General features: G+C 35.5%; 1 protein-coding gene across 1 annotated transcript in view; it reads right to left on the bottom strand.

Annotated features, from left to right (window-relative positions):
• Positions 1-1,939: 1,939 nt before the first annotated feature.
• Positions 1,940-22,740, bottom strand: part of Fam117b (family with sequence similarity 117 member B) — a gene marked incomplete at its 5' end in the record, with an annotated part of 89,432 nt that continues 68,631 nt past the window's right edge. Inside the window, 4 exon segments of the mRNA XM_015480979.2 lie at positions 1,940-5,898; positions 9,742-9,862; positions 11,482-11,707; positions 13,418-13,561. Of these exon segments, the coding sequence (XP_015336465.2) occupies positions 5,580-5,898; positions 9,742-9,862; positions 11,482-11,707; positions 13,418-13,561 (810 nt within the window).

Raw genomic sequence — 22,740 nt, 5'->3', positions numbered from 1 at the left:
TTTGCTTGTAGTTTTTAAAGTTATTTTCATATTTACCACTCAATTTAAGTGACAGCACTATTGTCACCATTTCATCACATAAATATAGGAAAACTAAGGTACAAAGAGAGTTGTTTCTTGCCTTGAATCCATGGTCATTTATCAGTAGAGCCTGGACTGGTACCCAAACTGTGCCCCTAAATCCAGGACCTTCTGTTTCTCATTGAATCATCTGAATGATCTCAAAAATAGCTGCTTAAGACACGGGATTAAAGTTGGTGCTTACACTCCTGTTTTCTAGCATAACAACTTCCATGATGTTCTTCTGCAAAATATGATGGTTAAGCAGGACTAATCCACATTGGTGAATTTATGGAGGTAAACTGTTAGTTTGAAGATGTAAAATACTGAGGCTGGTTGCAGTGGTACACATCTGTAATCCCAGCAGCTTGGGAGGCTGAGGCAGGAGGACCCAAAGTTCAAAAGCAGCCTCAGCAACATACTGAGGCCCTAAGCAACTTAACAAGACCCATCTCTTTTTAAAAAAAAGATTGGGGATTTATAGTTCAGTGGTTAAATGCCTCTGGGTTCAATCTCTGATACCATTTAAAAAAAAAAAAAAAAAAAAAACCTGAAAGACAAGTATTCTATGTGTTTTAGTAAGACCAGCAGTTTTGGAAATACTAATAAAAGGAAGTGGAGACAATGTCTTGAAGACTCCAAGTTTCTTCTCTGCATTATGATACTAGACCATCACAGAAGTTGTATCTAGAGCAATATTTTTCCTATCATTTTAATTATAATCCTAAGTAACACACACCTTTTACATTACAATCTGGTACATGTGTAAGGATCTCTTTTAAGTTTTACACACACACACACACACAAAAAAAATACTCTCCTTTTATATGAATATATTATTTTCTATCCTGCTTCCTTTTTAAAAAAGTTGACTGGACCCATTTAATTCATTTCACTTTGAAAAACACTGAACCATAGAGATGCAAAGTTTACTTACTGGTATGATGTCATACCATGTCCTACTATAAATTTTCAGAAATATTTAAAAAGCATACCTAATCTTAACAAGGGAAAAAACTCTGATATTTGATACTTCAGCAGGAAAACGCTATGAAGAGAATATCAAAAGTATTTCACATATTTGCTCCTCTCAACCTCTTCAAAGAAGTGAAGAAGACCAAAGGAAAGAAACAGTGTGCCAATTTGATTCTCCTTGCATTTGGTACTAATAAATTATATACATTAGTTATCTCCAAATTCTGGTTAACTTTTTCCTTTAGAAATTATGTGGGTGTGTGAGTATGTACGTACGTGTGTGTTTGTGTGTCTCTAATTTATTTTGGAAGTATTGAGGATTGAACCCAAGGCCTCTCACATGCCAGGCAAGTACTCTACCACCGAGCTACATCCCCAGCCTAGAAACAGTTATTAAAAATTTATAATGCAATGGTTTGATGACCAAATTACTTTCAGGTAAAACATACCTGGGCTTTCTAAGTGATTACAGGTTGCTGTTAATTGGGTTCATCTAACCAGCTCTCCTCACCCCAAACAACTGTCTTGTATATATAAACCACTGAAACAGAGGAAGAGTATGATTTAATAAAAAAATTTTGAAAAACCCTCTTTAGGTACTTTAAAATGAAACCGACTACTCAGCTAAATCATCTCTAATAAACTATGAAGTACTGAATTACTTGTAAACAAATATATCTGTTGGTGTGCTTACATTTTGATGTTTGCTTAGCACCTACCATAATGATCAGATACCTTTGGTTCTAGAGCAAGTAAGGGTAACCAGGGAACCTGCTGCTTAACAAACACATTTTTGTAAATATCAATTTGTGAAAAACAACATACATACTGTTTATGATGTCAGACTAGAAATGTCTGAAAAGAAATCTAATTTGAGACACTATTCATAAAAATACAAAGGAAAAAAACTCTCAAGAACAGACTTTATTTTTTAACATAAAAGTTCTATTTTCTTGTGAGGCAGCAACAAGTGTTCAGGTACAGGGAATACATAATAAGTACATAGTAACAATATCTATTACCATTGGAAATGCTCTTTTTGGGAGAATTTTGTTAGAAAACAAAATTTTTAAAAATTGCATTTAAAAAGATTTACACAGCGTCAACAGATGAAAGATGCAGAGCTTATAAAACATAAATTATATTCTTCAACAGGACTGTATAAACAAAATATTGTTCAGGGCTACTCTGCTTATCACTCATTTAGGCAGAGCAAAACGTAAACCTTAAAGTGCAGAGTTAAGTATTATTAGCTTTATTTTTGCAAATTCAGCATTCTACTGGTCCAATTTTGAAACACTAAAAATACAAGCATTAAGGAATGAATGTGAAGATTAGAATAGCAAAGTATATTTAGTAATGGCAATTTTTCATTTTTCTTTTATTTTCCTTAAAATAAAATCCTGACAACTTAGTCATTATCTTGCACATAGAGAAGGCTATAAATTCTGCCATTTTAAAAATACTTTCTTGCAGTGAAAAACCACTATTCAAAAAAAAAAAAAATTGCCTTTCGTGTTGCCAGATATTCCAAAGTGAGCAATAGCACCTTCTAAAAGGCTGATTTGGCCTGTGGTTCCAAGTATATGAAACATTTTAAGCAAAATGAAGAAATTGGTTAAAAAATAATTTTGGCATCCACATTCACCATATTTAACCAGAGAGGCAAAACTGGTATTTTTAAAACATAATTGCTCACAAAAGCCATGGTAAGTAATAGACTTAGTCATGATCAGAAACAGTAAATATGTTTTATCATCACAAGAAAGAAATTAACAGTAAAAATATAATTAAGACCTACAAAGTGAATAACTAGATAATAGCTCCTTTTGCTGAAAGACACATGCCACCCAGTTTTCTTTTTCTGCAGTGAAAGTGAATTTAATTTGAAAAAAATTACATACCCACTGAAGGTATTCTATTTACTTTCTGTTCAGTTTTTCTAAAAAATACAATAATCATGAATTGTAATTTTAGGATAAAATGTCGTGCATTCTTTGAGATAAGACCCATTTTAAAGAAATGAACCACCTAGTAACTAAGGGTTAAATAAAACAGCCAGATGGACCTACAGTTAATATTTTTGAAGAATGTGATAAAGCTTATATGCTTAAAAATTAGCCCTTTGGCACTGGCAGAGTTGTTTTATACCTTGGAAGTTCTCCTCACCAAATCTCAGCTGCATTATGCCCAAACCAGGGAATGTGTCTGGTTGTCATACAATTAATTTACCTGTAAATTTCACATTTTCTTTACAACCAAACATTAGACTAGAAGTTCTATTAACAAGACAGTTAATAGTAAATCTGACAACTCGTCTGCTCTAATTTTAATTACTTCAGATTAAGGATATTTGAAACTCTACAGAAAGATGTGAATTTGACAAATATAAAAAAGATATACTGTTAACAAAGTGACATTCTGTTGTAAAACACCCTTGGAGATAGAAAAGGAAAGAAGTGTAAGGTGGAGGAAAGAACACATATTTAACAATATTCAGGTAAAAACAAACAAACAAACAACAACAAAACCTGGTGGTTTAAAAAAAACCAAAACCTTATTTTTAACTACCTCCTTCCTGATTCATATCAACTCACCTGATTTCAGTTTCCAATACAGCAGATACTCACTGGTGAAAGAGCAAAGTCAAAAGGCATAAGAAAGAAGGCAAACAATCAAGGTACTCAAAAAAAAAAAAAAAAAAAAAAAACAACAACCAACCAACCAGAAAATTTAAGACCCCCAATAACTGAGCTTTTACTGATTTAAAAGCCACAATTTACTAGTTCCTAGTAAATTAAATTTTAGATGGAAAAAGTACCCAAATTCATCAGTCCTATCAACTAAAACCTGACAGATTCATCTCAAATGTTTGCAATTATCTGATTTACCTAAATACATTTTAAACTTAATAGGGCATATTTTAAATTGCTTAGATGTGTAAAGGTAGACAAATAAAAGTCCTTTCAGAAGATTTATTGCTACCACTAGGTTTTCCTTGATGGAATTTGTCTGGACAAGCTGACATATTAACCTTTGACACAGTAACCCTTTGCAAAGAGGACTTAAATTTTTTCTGCCTATAATTTGTATAGGAACAGTAAATTATTGCATCATAACATAGTAAATGAAGATATTTAAAGAATGCTTTTTAATTGACACTGTTTTGCTGAAATTCATTTCTCAAACAGAGCTGCTCCTTAATTTTACTACCACATACCCAGAAATGAAATACTGTTGTCTTGTGATATTGGCAGTAGGTTTGTCTAAGGATGAGCCCAAATCCAAAACAGTATGGATTTTTCAAGGTGAGTGTTGTTTATGCTCCAAAGCTCTTATCTGTTTTCTCCACTGTGTGGAGTATTTGAGAGGAAACTAGCAAAATCTGTAGGCAATAAATCTCAGTGCCAACCACCATAAAGAAAAAGTCAGTCTCAAGGTTCTGTGGCTAAGGATCACTATTCAATGGATTACACTCCTGGCAAACTACTGACCCTGACCAAATCCACAAGACAACAACATCACAAAAGCAAAGGAGGAAATCCATGCACAGCCATTTTAGGGTCTCTTGGGACTATGATACAGTGATGACTAAAGGCAGAATGACACCTGTGGCAAAGGAGGGCAATAGCGCAATACACACTTCACAGAAAACCAAAGGGCTCCTTAATCCTATTTAGCAATTAACACTGGGTAGTTTTCCTTTTGGCTCACGACTCTTAAACCAAGTTCCAACATGGGTGAGAACATATTAAAGCATTTATCTTCAGACTATAACTTTTCTGACCACATGGTGAAATGTGTACAGTAAGTGAAGAAAACAGCAGTTTTACAAATATTTCACCCAAAGCACAAACTTTAGACATCAAAAAACATAAATCACATAATGTACGAATATTGCTTTGTATCTCTTTTTATATATACTTGCTCAATGCATTTACTTATTATCAATTCTTATTTGGGAGAAGAACATAGTCATGAGATTAAGACTGCTGGGAAAATGTCAACAATCCCTTTGGTCCCAAAGCTGAAAACAGCTGAGAAAAGTACACATCTAGAAAGGGAAACAAGAAACAGAGGCCACCAAAGAATCTTTTGAACATCCTGTTTGCTACGTTTCAGAAATGTAACATTGGCATTATAAAATAGTCATTTTCATATAAAAGATGGTTCTTGCAGCATCATTCACGTCTCCCTTCAGGAATCATGTTTTCAGGGATCAGATTTTGTGTGTGTGTGTGTGTGTGTGTGTGTGTGTGTGTTTAAACAAGTCTAATTTGAAAACAAAAACAATGTGATATTGTCTTTCCAAATGAGACTTTCTTATTTCATTCAGTGCTTTAAGAAAAAGCAGGCTAAGCACTGAGGGCTGGCCTTCTTGAGTGGGGCAGAGCAGTCAGAGGGGCTGCTCTCTTCCAGAAGCCTCACTATCACTGGAAAGCTGGAGCATGTCACAGCCAACTGGGAGCCCACGCTGCCATCATAGTCAAGCGATCTGAGGAGGTTCTCCATTTTCCAGAACCATGGCCATGAAGCATTGGGGCCTATCCTTCGGCTTCCTCGATTGGTTCTGGGGGTGGGAGAAGGGAGGCTGATGGCAAGACCGTACTGGTTCCTCGGGAGACTCGGTCTTGCTCTGCATTTGTAGACAGGGAGGCCACAGCAATGGGCTGAAGCAGAGTGGTTGTCATGCCAGTGGTGACTGTCAGGCTGTGGCCAGAGCCCTTGAGGGTAAGATCTGGTGTGGGAAGGAGTGGCTTGAGGATGCTGACGAGGCAGAAAGCAGAACCGCTTTTAGGAATGAAATTCACCTTGTTTTTGTCAGGACAGTAGAAGGCTGGAATTTCATGAAGTTGTTTTGGTCTAGACACAGAACAGACAACCCAATACATTAAGTCACTTAACACTGGAAAAAACCTCTTTAATTTTTTTAAAAACAGATAACTCATAGATACATAAAGGGAACACAAAACTGAAGCTATGTGAAAAGCTTCAAATGTCAAGGACCCAAGTGTTTTTAGGCATAATTCAAAATACGTATCTTAGATCCCAGAAGAGCACCATTCATCACTCATGTTCAGTTCCTTGACAGCCCTATTACCATGTGGGGGGCTCAGGCTGACGACCAACTGCATGTCAAGGAAGACCTGAGATAACCAAGAGGAATAATTTCCTAAAGCTAAAGAAAAGCCAGATATTTAAAGATAAAAATGTGTTCCATTACCATGATTTTTCCAAAGTCTGCACTATTCTGAAAGGAGAACACAAGGAAATTAATGATACACAATATCTACCTTCTACTAAGTTCCCCCACTGAAGGATTAAACTTTGACAGGCATGTGTTTTCTCTTCAAGTGCTCTTAAAAGAATCTCTCAAGTAATTCACTGAGTTGACTACGATGGTTTCCATGATTTACATTTACACAATGTAAATGCAAAATCAAAATAATAGTCCTTGGCTTTCGAAGTTTTCACTGAAGCAAAATTCTTCGCTGTCCCCAGATAATCTTGAAAATTATCCCAAATTGTTGAAAAGTAGATTTCTGGTATTAATGGTATTCCATAAAAATTAAAAATACTTAAAAAATTAATTTTTTTAACACAACATGGAAGTGACACAAAATTAAAGTGAAATCAAGAATGGAATAACCTGAATAAATGAACACTTAGGTTGAAACAGGACTCATCTGTGTTTTCAAGCCATAAACTGGAAGGGAAAGAGAAAAGTGTGCGCCCTGATTCATGGAAACCCCATAAGCACATAACTCTAACAAAACAGCCAGCAAAGGGGATATACTTTCTCTGGCTCCAGGCCCCATTTTGGTAGCCCAGGTTCCTGGAGCCCTCGTTTTATCAAGTTGCACTCCCCAGTCACCTTTCCTGAAAGGTTCTTGTTTGACACTACTCTGGGCTCTCTTAAGCATCCAGTCTGATGTGCTGCCCTTCCCATAGATTGAGGGAGCGGGTGGGGACAGAGAAAAGGGGAGAAGCCATGGAAAGAGAACCTGCAGTCTGTACCAAGGATTTTGGGATTAAGTTCTTTATTTACTAAGAAAGGAACTGGGAGCACAAAGGGCAGGGGTAAGGAATTTGGGGGAATTGGCTGAAGGATGGTGAAGTTCAGTGTTGCTCTTGATTTTAATCCCCAACTCACTCATCACTTTGTTCCTAATAAAAAAGCTGAAGACATAGTAAATTTAAAAGAGAAAATCAGAGCTGGTTTTAAAGTTTTATTTTTCCTTAAGCAGTTATTCCAACACAGATATAACTAAAAGATACCTCTATACTGCAAAGAGCCCATAATTATCTATGAGTCTGAGGTCAAGGATTTAGCTGGGATCAAGCAAGAGAATATTTAACTTCATTAAAAAGAACTTACTGAGTACATTTGGCAAGGCTCTCATATGTGCAGTTATCAAAAAGAGTATGTAGAGACAACAAAATGTGGTCTTGCCTTTTTGCGCCCAAATCTAACTACCTATTTTCTTTCAAGTAAACAGATTTCTAGAAACCAGAGATAACCTCTTCCCAATCCCAAACTGCAGTTCAAGTCAGAGTTACTACTTTAAATCAAAAGTAAGAGTATTCTTGAAACAATAATTAAACAAGCTAAACTTTTAAATTAGAAGCAATAATCTACTACCTTAGTTTAATGTTTGTGAGTCCACTGGGTTTTGTTCCAATTTTGACATAGCTATGACAAGAAGAGACTAATGTTTTTAAACTCTTGAGTAACTTGTTTTATTGACAGAAGGTTAAAATCACCTCTAAAAAATCTGCCCTTAGGTTACTACTACTAATTAGTCTTTGGAGCATAATTAAAATATTAATAGTTTTTTGTGTGCTACACATTCTTTATCTTTATGTTCATCTCTACCAGTAAAATAGTAAACATTATATTGAAAAAAAGGGTAGGTTTGCCTTCTAATAATAGATCCATATGCCATAAAACATGTAATGTCTTAGGGTTTACCTTGTTTTATTTTATCTGTGTATCCATCCACACAAACACACTTCTGTTTTTTTTCCCTCTCCCATGAGATACAAAGTATGGTAGTGATACAAATAGTTCAATAAGTCCTCATGTAATAGTGTTAAGGCAGATAACATGACACTAATCTATATAACAAATACTCAAAGTCATTTCCTTCCTTCCTTCCTTCCTCCCTCCCTCCCTTCCTCCCTCCTTCTTGGCTAGACAAATGTTCTATCACTGAGCTACACCCCCTAGTCCTAGAACAATCCCACTTCCTAAGAACTCTCATGAAAAGGTCTAAGCCACCATTTTCAAATTGAGCATAAAGTCATCTGAGATGCTTAAAGATGCAGAACTCAGGCTTTACTGCCACATTTGCTGATTTATTAGGCCTGTGTTAAGGCCTGTGAATCTGCCATTTCAACAAATTCCCCAGGAGATTGTGATGCAGGGATGCACAGAGTAAATCTGCAAAAATACTTAAACTCTGCTGGCATCAGTTAAAACTTATAGACTGACATAGTGCGGGGGTGGGGGGGACTAAAATAAGCAGTTGCTAACACAAGATTTTTTAATTACTGTCACAGAAGCAGATAAGAGACTGACAGCTGGTGTTTCCTGGTAGAGGAGCTGATGGGATTCAAAGACAGTGCTCTTTGTGTGACGAGATTATTCAGAATTTGTGTTAAAAGAAGCACCGACAGAACAGTACATAAGAGAAACAAAAGGATGCCCAAGATGTTGATGAGAGAAAAAATTCAACCTGGGTGAACTGGAGGACTACCTCCATATTGTACTTTTAGTTTTCACAGTAAGAAAAAGCAAAAATGGTAGCTCTTAGCCACAGTGAGTTGGAGAGTAAGGGGCAAGAACTGTCATCTTATCCCCAAACAATGTTCATCTCTAATGTGCTTATCTCACACACCCATCACTATTACTTGGAAAGCAAGAAGCCTCAGTTATTGAAAACACAAGGCTGTATCTTTCTGGGTGAAATATGGGTTTAAGATGGAAGTACTTAACTGGAGTACCAGTCAACACAAATATTTAAGATAAAATATGAAGGGTATTAGATGCTACAGATAAAAATTCTGTTTCTGGAGCTGGGAGTTTGCTCAGTAGTGTATTTGCTATGTACAGACTTAGTATGTACTTAATATGCATGAGACACCGAGTTTATTTCCACATCTCCAAAAAACAAAAACTAAAAAAACCCTGCCTCTTACCTCATCTTCATCATAATAACATAATTAATTCTATAAAGTAAAAGAATTATTTCCTATATTGGCAAAGTATTTAAAAATTGTTTACAGTGTTTACAGAACTGGAGACCAAAGTGAGCAAAAACTGAAGTGGACTTAAATCCTAGAAATAAGGGACTTGCACTAGGTGAAATCTCCATGGTCTCTCTTGACTAAACATGTGGCTAAATTCAATGTGTGAACTTGACTGGATACAAGTGCAAAAATGACAACCACAGAAAATATTCTGGGGACAACTGAGGAGATCTGAATAATAACTGGATGTTAGAAGGTATTAAGCACTACTGTTAATTTTCTTCAGTATGACAATAGTTTTGAGGTTAAGTTGGAGTACTGTGGTTTCTTTTAGTAAAGATTGTAAAATGTTAATCACATAATCTGGGTGGAAGATATGTGGGTGATGACTACACTGTTCTTTCAACTTATTTGAACATTCTCATAATAAAAATTTTTTAAGGGGATACTTACGAGCATTCTTCAAAGACTTTGACCCTTTCACAACCCTCAGGAGGTTCCCTTTTGAACATGTAACTATTGTTAGGTTTTGGTGAGGTTGCATATTTGGGCAAAGGAGAGTTGTTCCCATTCTCTGCAAGAAATGACACACTGAATTACTAAGAAATACAACAAAAATATACTATCATGCTATACTTAATTATTCTTGGCTTCCCCTACACATGTACTATTTGAGGGCAGGAATAGTGCTTTATTCATCAATGTCACCCCAATATCTAACACAACCCCTATTAAAAGGGATGTGTAATTAATGTTTATTAAATAAATACATAAACAAATACAGCATTTTTACTTCTTTTCCATTTATAATTATAGCCTAGGCCTGAATCACTTAATCCTTGGTATTGAACACTAATCTAGCTGGCTGCCTTATTCCTGTTCTATTCACAGAAATACACTCAAACACTACTTCCATCTTTTCCCAGCACGAGTGTCTGGAATGGTTCTTCAATGGTTGCTTACCATCAACAACTCTTGGCCTGCCCTCAGTCTCTCAACTTGATCTCTCTGCTCCTCTTGTCACAGTCTTTGCTCCAGGTAGTCAGAGCCAATATATACCAAACACTTCCTTTGCTATAAGCTTCCCCTCACCTAAAAGGGCAAATCTATTCATTTTTCCAAAATTTCCTTCAAAGTCTGCCACAAATATTTTGAAATTTTCTCAAATTACTCTGATATTCATTATTCTGATATTCCTGTTCAATGCTATTGTCCTCAGCTTATATTATAAAACTTAGAATTCCTGATATGTTACATAATGGTCCTAAATTTTTAATCTGTGTTAGTTAACTACAAATTCCTTGCTGGCAGTAGCACTGTGACCTTTTTTTCTTATAAAAGAAATTCAAAAAAGCCAACGGTTCATAAAATTCCAAACAAATCAGAACACATAATTTATGGAATTCCTACATGCAAAAGCAGAAAGTATAAAAAAACCAAGAGACACATTTTAATAGCCATCTATTTGACCTAGAGGATAACAAAAAAAGTTTCAAATAATATTCCAGAGTTTAAAGTGACTTTAGCAAATCTTCCAACTTCTGTACTTGCTGTATTTTCAATGATTTAGGCAATTAGTAGTAATGACTAGTCTAGTCATAACAATGAGGCATTTTAGGACATTCAACATACTGGTAATGTAGAGAGTTCTAAATAAGTAACTACTGAACTGAACAACAGAATTTACAAATAAATGTCATATTATTGCTTTCAAGTGCATATAGTAACTAGAATTGGGTTAACAAAATATTGCCCTGATAGAGATAGATAAAATTATCATATCTGTTTTAGAAGGTAGGACATTTGTACTTAATACAGATCCTAAAAATCACTAACTTGAAGGCTTCACATTTACTTAACAAGTATCAAGGTAATAACATCATGAAGAATAAGGTGACAGAGAACAAAATGCTCTATAGAACAAATGTTCATTTACTCAGTAACAAGGAAGTTGTAATTAACAAGTGCAAAAAAAAAATTTAAAAGTATAAATAAAAACCCATAAACCCAGTCAACTAGACCATCACCTAAGCACCACAGCAAACTCATGGTTTTAAACCTGTGCTTTGACGCCACCGTTACTCTGGGCAGCATCCAGTGTGTGTGTTCTGATAGAAAATGAACAGAGTGAAAGCCTGCATAGGTGACAGATATGCAGCCATCATCCAGTGACAAATTCTACCAGTATTATACCTTTATCTCTGGGATCGACAAGCAGGTCATCAGCTGAACAAGGACTCTCCTCGCTGCCTTCGTTAGAGATAGTAAGGAATGAGGTGGGGGACACAGACTGAGAACGGCTGCTGTTGTTGCTTCCCCTGTCTGCCCCACCAGGGGTCTGTGTGTCGATGCTACGTGTGCTGCTACTTCTCTGTGCCAGGGGGGGAGGTGCACGATGTCCATCTGGAATATCTTGTGGCTATTATAAAAATTTAAAAATATACATATATTTACCAATGATTTTGAAATTCATCAGCTATGTACCAAAGGTCAACCTTTCCTGAAGTGCCAGAAACTCACAAATCAAATTCTCTCCTATTATTGTATCTTTGTGCTGCTCATTAGTGAAATCAAGACTAATCAAACTCTACCCACTGGTCATTCTGGGTGAAAAAATTATCTTCCCAGATTCTGGCACACAGCAGGAAGACAATGCTTGGTGTATATATAAATTGCACTGAATTATCTACCTAGTACTAAACGTTATTATTTTTTGTGGTACTGGGGATTAAACCCAGGGCCTTGCACATGCCAGGCAACAGCTCCACCACTGAGCTATACCCCCAACCCTAAGCGTATGTATGGACAGATGGATAGATGCCTGTATGTATGTGTTTATTTTGGAGAATGAACCCAAGGCTTCATATATGCTAGTGAGCCCTCTACCATTGAGCTATATCCCAAACTCCCTTAATATTATTTTAAAATTATAAAGAATAATCATAGTAAAAAGAGGAGAAAATCAGCTGTAACATCTGGTTCCCTAAAAAAGAGGAAAAGGTTATCCATAGTGTGAACTAGTGATGATGACAGGCCCTTTGACCTCCTTTCTCCTCCTGCACACATCATGCAAAGAGTTTTCCTGGGGGTTTTTGGATACCAGGGATTGAATCCAGAGGCATTTAACCACTGAGCTACATTCTCATCCCCAGGCCTTTTTATACGTTCTTTTAAAAATTTGATACAGGTTCTTACTAAGTTGCAGGGGCTGCCTTTGAACTTGAGATCCTCCTGCCTCTGCCTTCCCAGCCACTAGATGTACACCACCACACCTGGCTTGTTTTTTTTAAATCCTCCTCATTGAGGGAAAGGTTAATCAAAGCAATGCTAATTATAGGGAATTGAAATCAAGGAAACACTCAGAAGAAAGTTTGTGTGGCTCACTTAGCAGGATAACCAATTCCCTGTATACCTTTGATTAATTTACTTTTATTACATCAGGGAAAGTGTAACCGCTCACACAGAATGGAAGAGAGTTTGTGGTGAGTTGTGTTTTCTCTAAGAAGCTAAACTAATAGTTTTTTTCTCAAGAGGATCTTAAACGTCAAAAACTTATTACTTCGGGCTCCCTAATAATTCCCTCACTGAATAATAGAGGCTTAGATAAGTATTTAAAGTCTAAATAGTAAATTTTCACATGGTGTTTTATACATGAACCCCTTTTCTGTGCATTCTAGTAAAAAGGGTAAGCTAATTTCTACCGGTGTTTCATGAAGGTAAACCCAGGCATGTCAACCAAAAACAAACAGCAACTGACAAGAAGGAACTGGTATTTTCATGCTTATACAGTATTCACTGTCCTATAACCTTTCTTCTAAACTAGTAAGCTAAATCTTTGTTTAATGATAAATACATTGCTTCTCTTGTGATTTTTAAATACAGATGAATAAAAAGCAGTTTCTGTTTAAGGATCCTAATTTAAATCAGATCAGTTGCCTCTATAACATGCAAAGAAATGAAAAATTTCCAAATGCTTGTTAAGGTCAGAGTTTTTCATATGTAATAATTTTTCAATTTCTTTGAATGAAAAGCAAGAAACCTAAGTAAATATGAAAAACAAAATTGTGAATTTTTTAATAACTAGAAGAGTTCATGTCTAAGGGTGATTTTAAGATACAAGATTACTTACTATAAGTTGCTCTTCCTTTTCCCCAGTCTCTTTAATTATTATTTCAATCTCCTGATTCAATCCTTCCACACTATTCCGGAACCGGGAACCTGTTGATTTGGTGATAGGAATTACTGGAATAAGGGCACTCTTTGGAACAGGAGCCTTAAGAAAATGAGGTAGAGAAGAAAAGAGTTAAGTTTAACATTACTTTTTAATTCTCTAGATTGAATATACTTCCTGTTAACATAATTAAAAAACAAATCAAAGTTACAGGCCTAACAAAAAGTGAGTTACCAGACCTGCTCCTTAGTTACACATGAAACGTAATTTATGCCAAAATCCAAGACAATCAAGGTAGAATTTTAGAAATTTATTCACATCCATGATAAACTGGAAAGGGAATTGGATAAAGGAAAATATTACAAGAATGTCAATCTCAGAAATTCTTTCATGACTGTAACAGAGTTCAGATTTCAGTTCAGATAACTTTAAGTACCATGATGATCTATATTTCAGGAAAGAAATAAAAAGTAGTTATTATAAAAGAAAAAAAAATTTTTGATTGGAAAATCAACAACTTCCAAAGTATAGCAGCAAGACTGTAAAACTGAAAATAACTTTCCTATGAAATTTAATCATTTGTAGCTTTTTTGGGATGATTTTTAATGTGTTTTGTTCAAAAAATGATGCAATGCATTTTTCTTCTTTTCCAAAGCCTGTATCTAATTTTTTAAAATTAAAATGTTTTCATTATCACAGCATTACTTCTCAAAAGAAACATAATTACATAATTATAGGATATTATTTGGTTTACTGATAAGATACTCAAAATAAAATATGAAACAAGCATTATGGAGTTATCTGCCAAAGTTTTGCAACAGTATGTTAGAAGATCATCTTACACACTGTCCTGCTATCTCCTAAAGAAAGGGAGCTAATCCATCCTTCAATTAGGAAAGTTTCTTTGAAAAATCTCTTTCAGGGAAGCTAAAGGAGACAAAGATTAACAGGGCCTCTAGTAAATTATCACTAGTTTCATTCAATGGACAATTTTGTTATCTGATTCAGAACTTAGCACTGAGTCTATTTTTCTCAAGTTTTACTCTCATTCACCGTTAAAATAAATAATGATAACAACAGAATAACACAATAAGAATACTTGTAACTCACAGAAAATTTGTGAGAAAAAAGTCAAGGAGTACAGGGGATGTAACTGTGGTAGAGCATTTGCCTGGCAAGCACAAGGATCTGGGTTCAATTGCCAGTACTATTAAAAAAAAAAAAAAAGTAGGCCACAGGGAAACTGTCCTCTGAAGCACACCTCTTGGTGCTGGGTTAATATTGGGCCCTCATCTGCAAGGTGGGACACAGCAACCAACCTTGTGATTTGTTTTTATTCTGTGGTGCTCAGGTTCAAATCCAGGGCATTGCACATGCTAGACAAGTGCTCTACCAGCCTACCTCATAGTTTTGAGGATGAAATGAGGGGACACCTAGCACTGTGCCTGGCCTGTAATGGTATGGATGCTCAGTAAAAAGCAGCTCCAATTTTAACTTTTTATTTTCCCTATTACATATTTTTTTCTTAAATAATGTTGTCTTTTCACATTTTTCCCAAGTCTCATTTATTGACTTCTACATATGGTGTCTAACTCATCTTTCCCTTTTTTCCCCCTCATTATACTCTTAAGCTTCTCATATTTATTCCTTTTTACTTCCATCTCCTTTTTCACTTCCCTCTTTCACTCTCAGCATCCACTACCAAAGGAAAGAACATGGAAAAGTACACGTTCTGTTTTTCAAGAAAATTTATAAAATTAAAAATATGTTTGCTAGGTGTGGTGGCACACGCCTATAATCCCAGCAGCTTGGGAGGCTGAGGTAGGTGGATCGCAAGTTCAAAGTCAGCCTCAGCAACTTAGTGAGACCCTAAGCAACTTGGCAAGATATTATCTTAAAATAAAATATTAAGAAAAGGGCTAGTGATGTAGCCCAATGGTTAAGCATCCCTCGGTTCACTCCCTGGTACCAGGGGGAAAAAAAGAAGGTTCAACTCCTTTATCTTTGAGCCATATTCTACCGTGCAGATCTTTGATTCACTGTAAATAATTTCCAAAATGATTTTTCTGAGAAAAAGGCTAGCCATATCCATAGATCTATTATCTTGGCCTATTTTATTCTGATTATGTGTCCTGATTATATCCCCTTCAGCTTTCTTAAGTGGTGACAACTCTACATCCATCTTGGCCAGTGGCTAAATCACAATCAGTGTCACAGGTCAAGTACTGGTGGAAAATAAAACTTTAACACACACTCCAAATTTACAAAACTTTAAATTTGTAATATAACCTGGAGTTAGTTAAACTACAAATTTCAAGTACACAGAGTAATCTGCAAGGTAAGACCACTTGTAAGACTTTTAGAAGATGAATGATAGAATTATTTTGCAAATTTACCAACAGAAAACTATAAAGCTAATACTCAATGTAGTTCTTACATTTCTTTTGTTTGTCTCTTTCCTCAAACCAAAATAAAAATACTATGGATTGGAGGAAAAATACACACCTAATTTCTTAACATTCACTATTCCTCCTATTGGAATTAAGCCTTACATACCCGGATGCTTTGCCAAAACATAGAGTTAAAGAACATTCTTCCTTTATTTCCTAATGTTTATTTAATAAAAAATCAATACATGTACAACAGACCATATACATATTTCATATTTCATACAGAAAAAGATTATCCCCACAAATACTGGAAACAAGCTATATGTTGGTAGAGGAACATTTGGTGTAAAAAACAGGAGAGATCTTCAGGACTTTGATCCATAACATAAGCAGAACAAAAAAATATTTTTATTCCTTACACTTCTATCTGCATTGTATGAAAATGCATTTTTTTACCAAACTATAAACACTAGGCTTATTTTTTCTTAACTTTTGCTAAGCTTCATAGATTAAAAAAGGTCTCATTCCTTTAATTTATACATTGTTAGGCATAAGTAATGGTGAAATTTTTAAACAATTATCAGTCAGTTGCCTACTCTGTATCACAAATGGTGACTCACACTGCATTAGCTAACACCATGTCACTAATATAATATGAACAAAAGTGAAGACAGTGAGAATCCTTACCTCATTCCTAATTTTAGTAGGTATGTTTCTAATGTTACCCATTAAATATTGTTTGTGTATATATTAAGAAAGTATTCCTTAATTTTTATGTTCTTGAGCGTTCTTCTTTTTACTGATGGTACTGAGGATTGAACCCAGGGCTTCATGCATGCTAGGCAAATGCTCCACACTAAGCAACAGCCTCCCAGCTCCTTTGAGAACTTTTAACATAAATGGGTGTTAAATTTTCCAGAAAATTATTTAGCATAAATCTAGATAATCATATAATTTTTTAATCTAGGAAAATTTTAAAGCAGGTATAATCAAATAATCTGTAAGGCTATTAAAATGTCTAGCCTTTAAGCAATATGACATCCGTGTGAAATTTTCCCAACATGAACAAGCTATAAAAAGCTACTGGCAAGGTAACAGAATGTTCCATACCTATAAATCAATTAACAGTAGAGAACAGAGGCTGAGTTGTAGCTCAGTGATAGGGTGCTTGCCTAGCACATGTGAGGCACTGGGTTCAACTCTCAGCACCACATAAAAATAAAGAAAATAAAGGTATTGTGTCTATTTATAACAGGTACCAAAACCAATTATTTTAGATTTAGTATAGTTGATCTTTTATACATCTTTCCTGATGTGAATGGAATCAACCACTAAAGGTACATATTGATTTTTGCTCTGTGAGCTATAAAATGAGCTGTACACAATAGTGATACAAAGGGTCCACTACATTCTAGAATTCAAAACTACATACATACACATATGTGTATTTAAATGTACGTATAAATAAAAGAAAGTAACATAACAGAAGTAATATTTATTCTAGAGTATTGATCATAATCAAAATTAAATACTTAATTTAAAATTCATTATCAACTATTGACGGGTGGGGCACACCTGAAATCCCAGTGGTTTGGAAGACTGAGGCAAGAGGATCACAAGTTCAAGGACAGCCTCAGTCTCAAAATTAAAAAAAAAAAAAAAGGAATGGGGGTACCTGGAGATGAGGCTCAGTGGTTAAGTGCCCCTGAGTTCAATCCCCGGTTGCCCACCCACAAAAAAAACCCAACAACATTGTTTTAAAAAACTCAACAATATTACCTAAATGCTAACTTTAATGTTAACAAGGAAAATGGTTTTATAAAGATTGATATTTACATTTTAAAACAAGTAACATTTATCAAATACTTAATATGTGCCAGGCACTGTTCCAAGCATTTTATACACATTATTTGCTTTTATAAAAGCTCTATAAAATGCTTCTACTACCACCCACATCTAAACATTTTTTAAAAATTAGGCTCTGAGAAGGTAACATGGAGTCATGGATTTGGGGCTGAACTTAAGGTTCTATCAAACTATAGATAACCACAAATACTGAAAACAGTCAGCTATATTCTATGAAACTATATGTTATTTTTCACTTTTACCTTCTTAAATTTGCCAAATTCTCTTCAGTACTTTCCTATCCTGTGATAATCATAAATTCTCTAATGAATCTTTACTAACCTTAGATAATTAATAAAAATATTTTCCAAGGTAGTGTAAATATTTATTTTTTTCTTGACAAATTTCCCATTTCCCTTAAAGATGATCTCATTTCCACTGACAAGTTATAAGCAAGAAAAAAGGAAAATCAGTACTGTGATAAGTAGGTTGTTCTGATTCAAGTCTGAAAGTTATCCTTAAAAAAAAATTATCTTAAGACATGACACCAAAAGTAATTCCCATGAGCAAAAACAGTGATATACTGAGCATCACCCAAAGTAGTTTGCATACACACACACACACACACACACACCCCACACCACACCACACAATTTAACTCTGTGAAAGATACTAAGAAAATGGATAGACAAGTGAGACTGGGAGAAAATATATGCAATTCACCCACCAAAAGACTTTTATCCAGACTATATAAACTTAGTGATAAGAAAACAGGTACATGAATTTAAAAATGGGCAAAAGATTTGAACAGACACTTCACCAAACAGAATATACAGATGGGGGGAAATGAAAAAAAATATTCACTAGGGTAACACAAATTAAAATCACAAAGAGATGTTCTTCAACACAAGGTTTCAACTTTGGCAATCTATGGTACATCCACGTGATGGAATACTACTAGGTAACAGAAACAACTCAGATAAACCAAGTTCACTACTGCTGGGTGTAAAAAGATGGTCTTAAAAGATTACATTATTCATGATTCCATTTATGTGACATTTTCAAAATGGCAAGACTAGAGTGATGGGCAGATCAGTAGAGGTTAGGGATGGAAGAAGTGTGACTACAGAGGGGCAACATGAGGGAATGTTTTTGCTTGCTTGATTGGTGGTGGTAGTATAGTCCACACACATTAAAATTCACAGAACTTGGGGCTGGGGATGTGGCTCAAGCGGTAGCACGCTCGCCTGGCATGCGTGCGGCCCGGGTTCGATCCTCAGCACTATATACAAAACCAAGATGTTGTGTCCGCCAAAAACTAAAAAATAAATATTAAAATTCTCTCTCTCTCTCTCTTTCTCTTTAAAAAAAAAAATTCACAGAACTGAGCTGGGCACTGTGGTACATGTCTGCAATCCCAGCAACTTGGGAGGCTGAGCCAAGAGGATCGCAAGTTTAAGGTCAGCCTCAATAATTTAGTGAGACTCTTGTTTCAAAACTTAAAAAAATAAAGAGGACTGAGGCTATAGCTCAGTGGTAAAATATCCTTGAGTTCAATCCCCAGTACTTTATTCAAAAAATTTCTCAGAACTGTACCAACCAAAAATTGTCAATTTTACCTTAATTGAAAAAATAAAGGAAAAAGTTGACAGGATTATACCATCATAACTTGTCTGCCTTAATATTGTATCTTTAGGAATCTGCCTATAGTTATTTGCTGAAGGACATAATAAAAAGTGGCAAAAAATTTTTTTTTCAAAAAGCAGCTCACAAATGACTTAGGTACACTTCAACTGTCAGATATAGTCCTTACAGATGAGCACAACTGAATGTCAACCAGTCTTAGCTACCTATCTTTTAGAGTTCCTGTTTTTTCACTCTTTCCATTTTAAGGCTCATAGCCAGTAACTTCCTCACTTCCCATAAGCCCTATCAGTACTGGTTTATCCCATGACAGAACTGGTGATATAACAAGATGAGACAAAAAGAGAAAGGCAAGTAGCAAATGCTACCCCTCTACACTACTCATCTCCTAATTATCGGCACTCTCTACACTCCTCCTGCTTCCTCACTGCCAGGTCCTCACTCTCCTATTTTTAACTTCAGTGAATTATACACAAGAGTCACTGAGATTGTTTATTCCCCATCAGTCTTTCATATCCCTAAGGACAGTCACTGACATATGGTAGGAAAACTTTTTCATCTTTTCTCATCATCTTGTTTCCTTTCCAATGGAAATAAAATTCTGATGTATAGTCTAACAAAGGCTCTAAGCATTCCCAATTGAATATATGTACTTTCTTCAGGGATAAGGCACTGGGACAGTGATGCTAACACTCTATTTTGGTTCTTGGTGGGTCAAGGAAGGGAGTAAACCTTTCTCAAATTAGTAGTATTAGAAAATGGAAAAGGAAATAACGAAGTGGTAGGGAAAAAGAAACCTATACCTCACTAGTTAGGAGTGGAAAGTATCTTACAATGATTCTGTCATGCAGTCATTTCATCTGTTCCTGGGCTCTTCCTGTGCCAGAAGAGCAGGAAGCAGACTGAAAAAGAGCTCAGGAGTTATTAGTATATATAATACAAACAGAATTTTTATTTTTCACACTGATTGATGGTACTCAGTTCTAAACTTAAATTCCTCTTCTTATTTTTTTTTAAAGAGAGAGAGAGAGAGAATTTTAATATTTATTTTTTAGTTTTCAGCAGACACAACATCTTTGTTTTGTATGTGGTGCTGAGGATCGAACCCGGGCCGCACGCATGCCAGGCGAGTGCGCTACCACTTGAGCCACATTCCCAGCCCCAAATTCCTCTTCTTATTATCATGACAAAAATAAGATCTTGCATCAGGCGGTATAGGTATGTATTTATTTTATAACTGTTAAATCACAGAAACAGACAAAGAAGAGATGTATTAGTAAGCCTATTTAGTGCAGAAAGCTTAAGGACTTTCTGGTTATCACACTGAGAATACATATACACAGGAACCTGCCAGTGTAGTAACCAGTATTTCACACATCTGGTTAGTTTGCTGATATTTTCTACTGCAATTCAAGGTAGCAAAAGAAATCACACTCCACACATTCTGAAGTTTTTCTCAAATATAATATATGTATCACCAACTACTTGTCAATCATTTAATTTGTTTAAAGCAAAGGAAAGAAAGGAAGGAAAAAGAGGGAGTGTGGAAGGCAGGAAGGAAGGCATGAGCAAGCCGTTTCTGTAAAGCCAACACACCATTTTAGGTTAAGTAAAACAAAGGTTTAACCATAACTTATTAATTAGCAATAGTTATATAATTAAATTAAAACTAATCCAGTTAGAGGTCTGGAAAAGATTTTCTACATTAAACATATTATTGCTATTTCAAGAAATAGAAGGTAATATTCCTTTAATTCCAATTCTTAGATAAACTACATTCTAAACTATCTAAAAATACAAAAATGATTATACTTAAAATTTTACCTTTCATTTTAAGGGCTCCTTAAGGGATTTAGTAGCAAAATTTTATATATTTTTTTTTTGTACTGGGAACTGAACCAGAGGAGCTACATCCCCAGCCCCTGGTTTTTTTTTTTTTTTGTACCAGGGATTGAACTCAGAGGCACTCTACCACTGAGCCCCATCCCCAGCCCTTTTTTTGTATTTTATTTAGAGACAAGCTTTCACTGAGTTGTTCAGTGCCTTGCCATTGCTGAGGCTGGCTTTGAACTCGTGATCCTCCTGCTTCAGCCTCCCAAGCCGCTGGAATTACAGCTGTGTGCCCCAGTCCCATTTTTATTTTGAAACACTATTTTGCTAAATTGCTTAGGGACTTTCAAAGTAATTGACACTGGCCTTAAACTTGCAATCCTCCTGTCTCAGCCTCTCAAATCATTGGGATTACAAGCATGTACCACAACTCTTGACTAAAATTTGTGTTTCTAAATATACATCAGTTTTATTGTGTGCATGTACAAATATGTAATAACAAATCCCACCATTATGTACAACTATGATGCATCAATAAAAATTTTAAAAAGCTTCCTAAATTTTAAAAAATTAAATATAAATTAGTATGTTCAAATATTCGTGGGTTATCAGATTAACTAAGGGCTCATCTCTGAACAGCTCCAGAAATTATAAAAGTTGTTCACTGTGCTAAGGTAAAAAATCTCTCAACAGATCTGTACTTTGAAAGCCTCAAGAACAAGTACCTCATTTTCCTAGTTTATGATTTTCTCCTTAAAGCAAAACCATCAGCCAGGCGTGGTGGCACTTACTTATAATCTCAGTAGCTTAGGAGTCTGAGGCAGGAGGATCACAAATTCAAAGACAGCCTCAGCTATTTAGTGAGCCCTAAGCAACTTAGCAAGACCCTCTCTCTAAACAAAATATTTTTAAAAAAGGGCTGGGGATGTGGCTCAGTGGTTAAGTGCCCTTGGTTCAATCCCTTGTATGGGGGAGGGGGGGAAAGGCGCCAGTAGATTCCAGTCAATTACAAAGTTTCTAATTAGGAAGACAACCATTTTCAAGTTACATTTTCCATTTACACTCTCCATATTTCTATATACTTTATATTCTGTATAAAAATTAAGAATTGGTCAACACTAACTCTCCTAAGGTCAATCTACATTGTAACTTAAATGTCTGTTGCATTGTTTCCAAGTATGGGAATAATATCTATAGTACAACACACACTTGAGTCAGGAAAGACAGGAAGAATATCTATTGAAGCACCAGCTGGGTAGGGGAGAGAAACAGCTAAAATTTGAAGGATAAAAATCTGCCTTGAGCTAGGCGTGGTGATGCAGGTCTATAATCCCAGAAATGCCAGAGGCTTAGGCAGGAGGATCACAAGATCAAGGCCAGTCTCAGAAACTTAGAGAGACTGAGTCAAAATAAAAAATAAAAAGGGCTGAGGATGTAGCTCAGTGGTAAAACACCCTTGGGTTCAATCCCTAGTGCAAAATAAGGAGAGAGAGAGAGAGAGAGAGAGAGAGAGAGAGAGAGAGAGGAGGAATAGAGACTGTAAGACTGAGTAAGGCATGCAATAATCAAAGA

Source organism: Marmota marmota, unplaced genomic scaffold, assembly GCF_001458135.2.
Source record: "Marmota marmota marmota unplaced genomic scaffold, marMar, whole genome shotgun sequence".
NCBI classification, from domain to species: Eukaryota; Metazoa; Chordata; class Mammalia; order Rodentia; family Sciuridae; genus Marmota; species Marmota marmota.
Note: the sequence above shows the minus strand (reverse complement) of the source record. Positions and strands in the feature narration are given on the sequence as shown.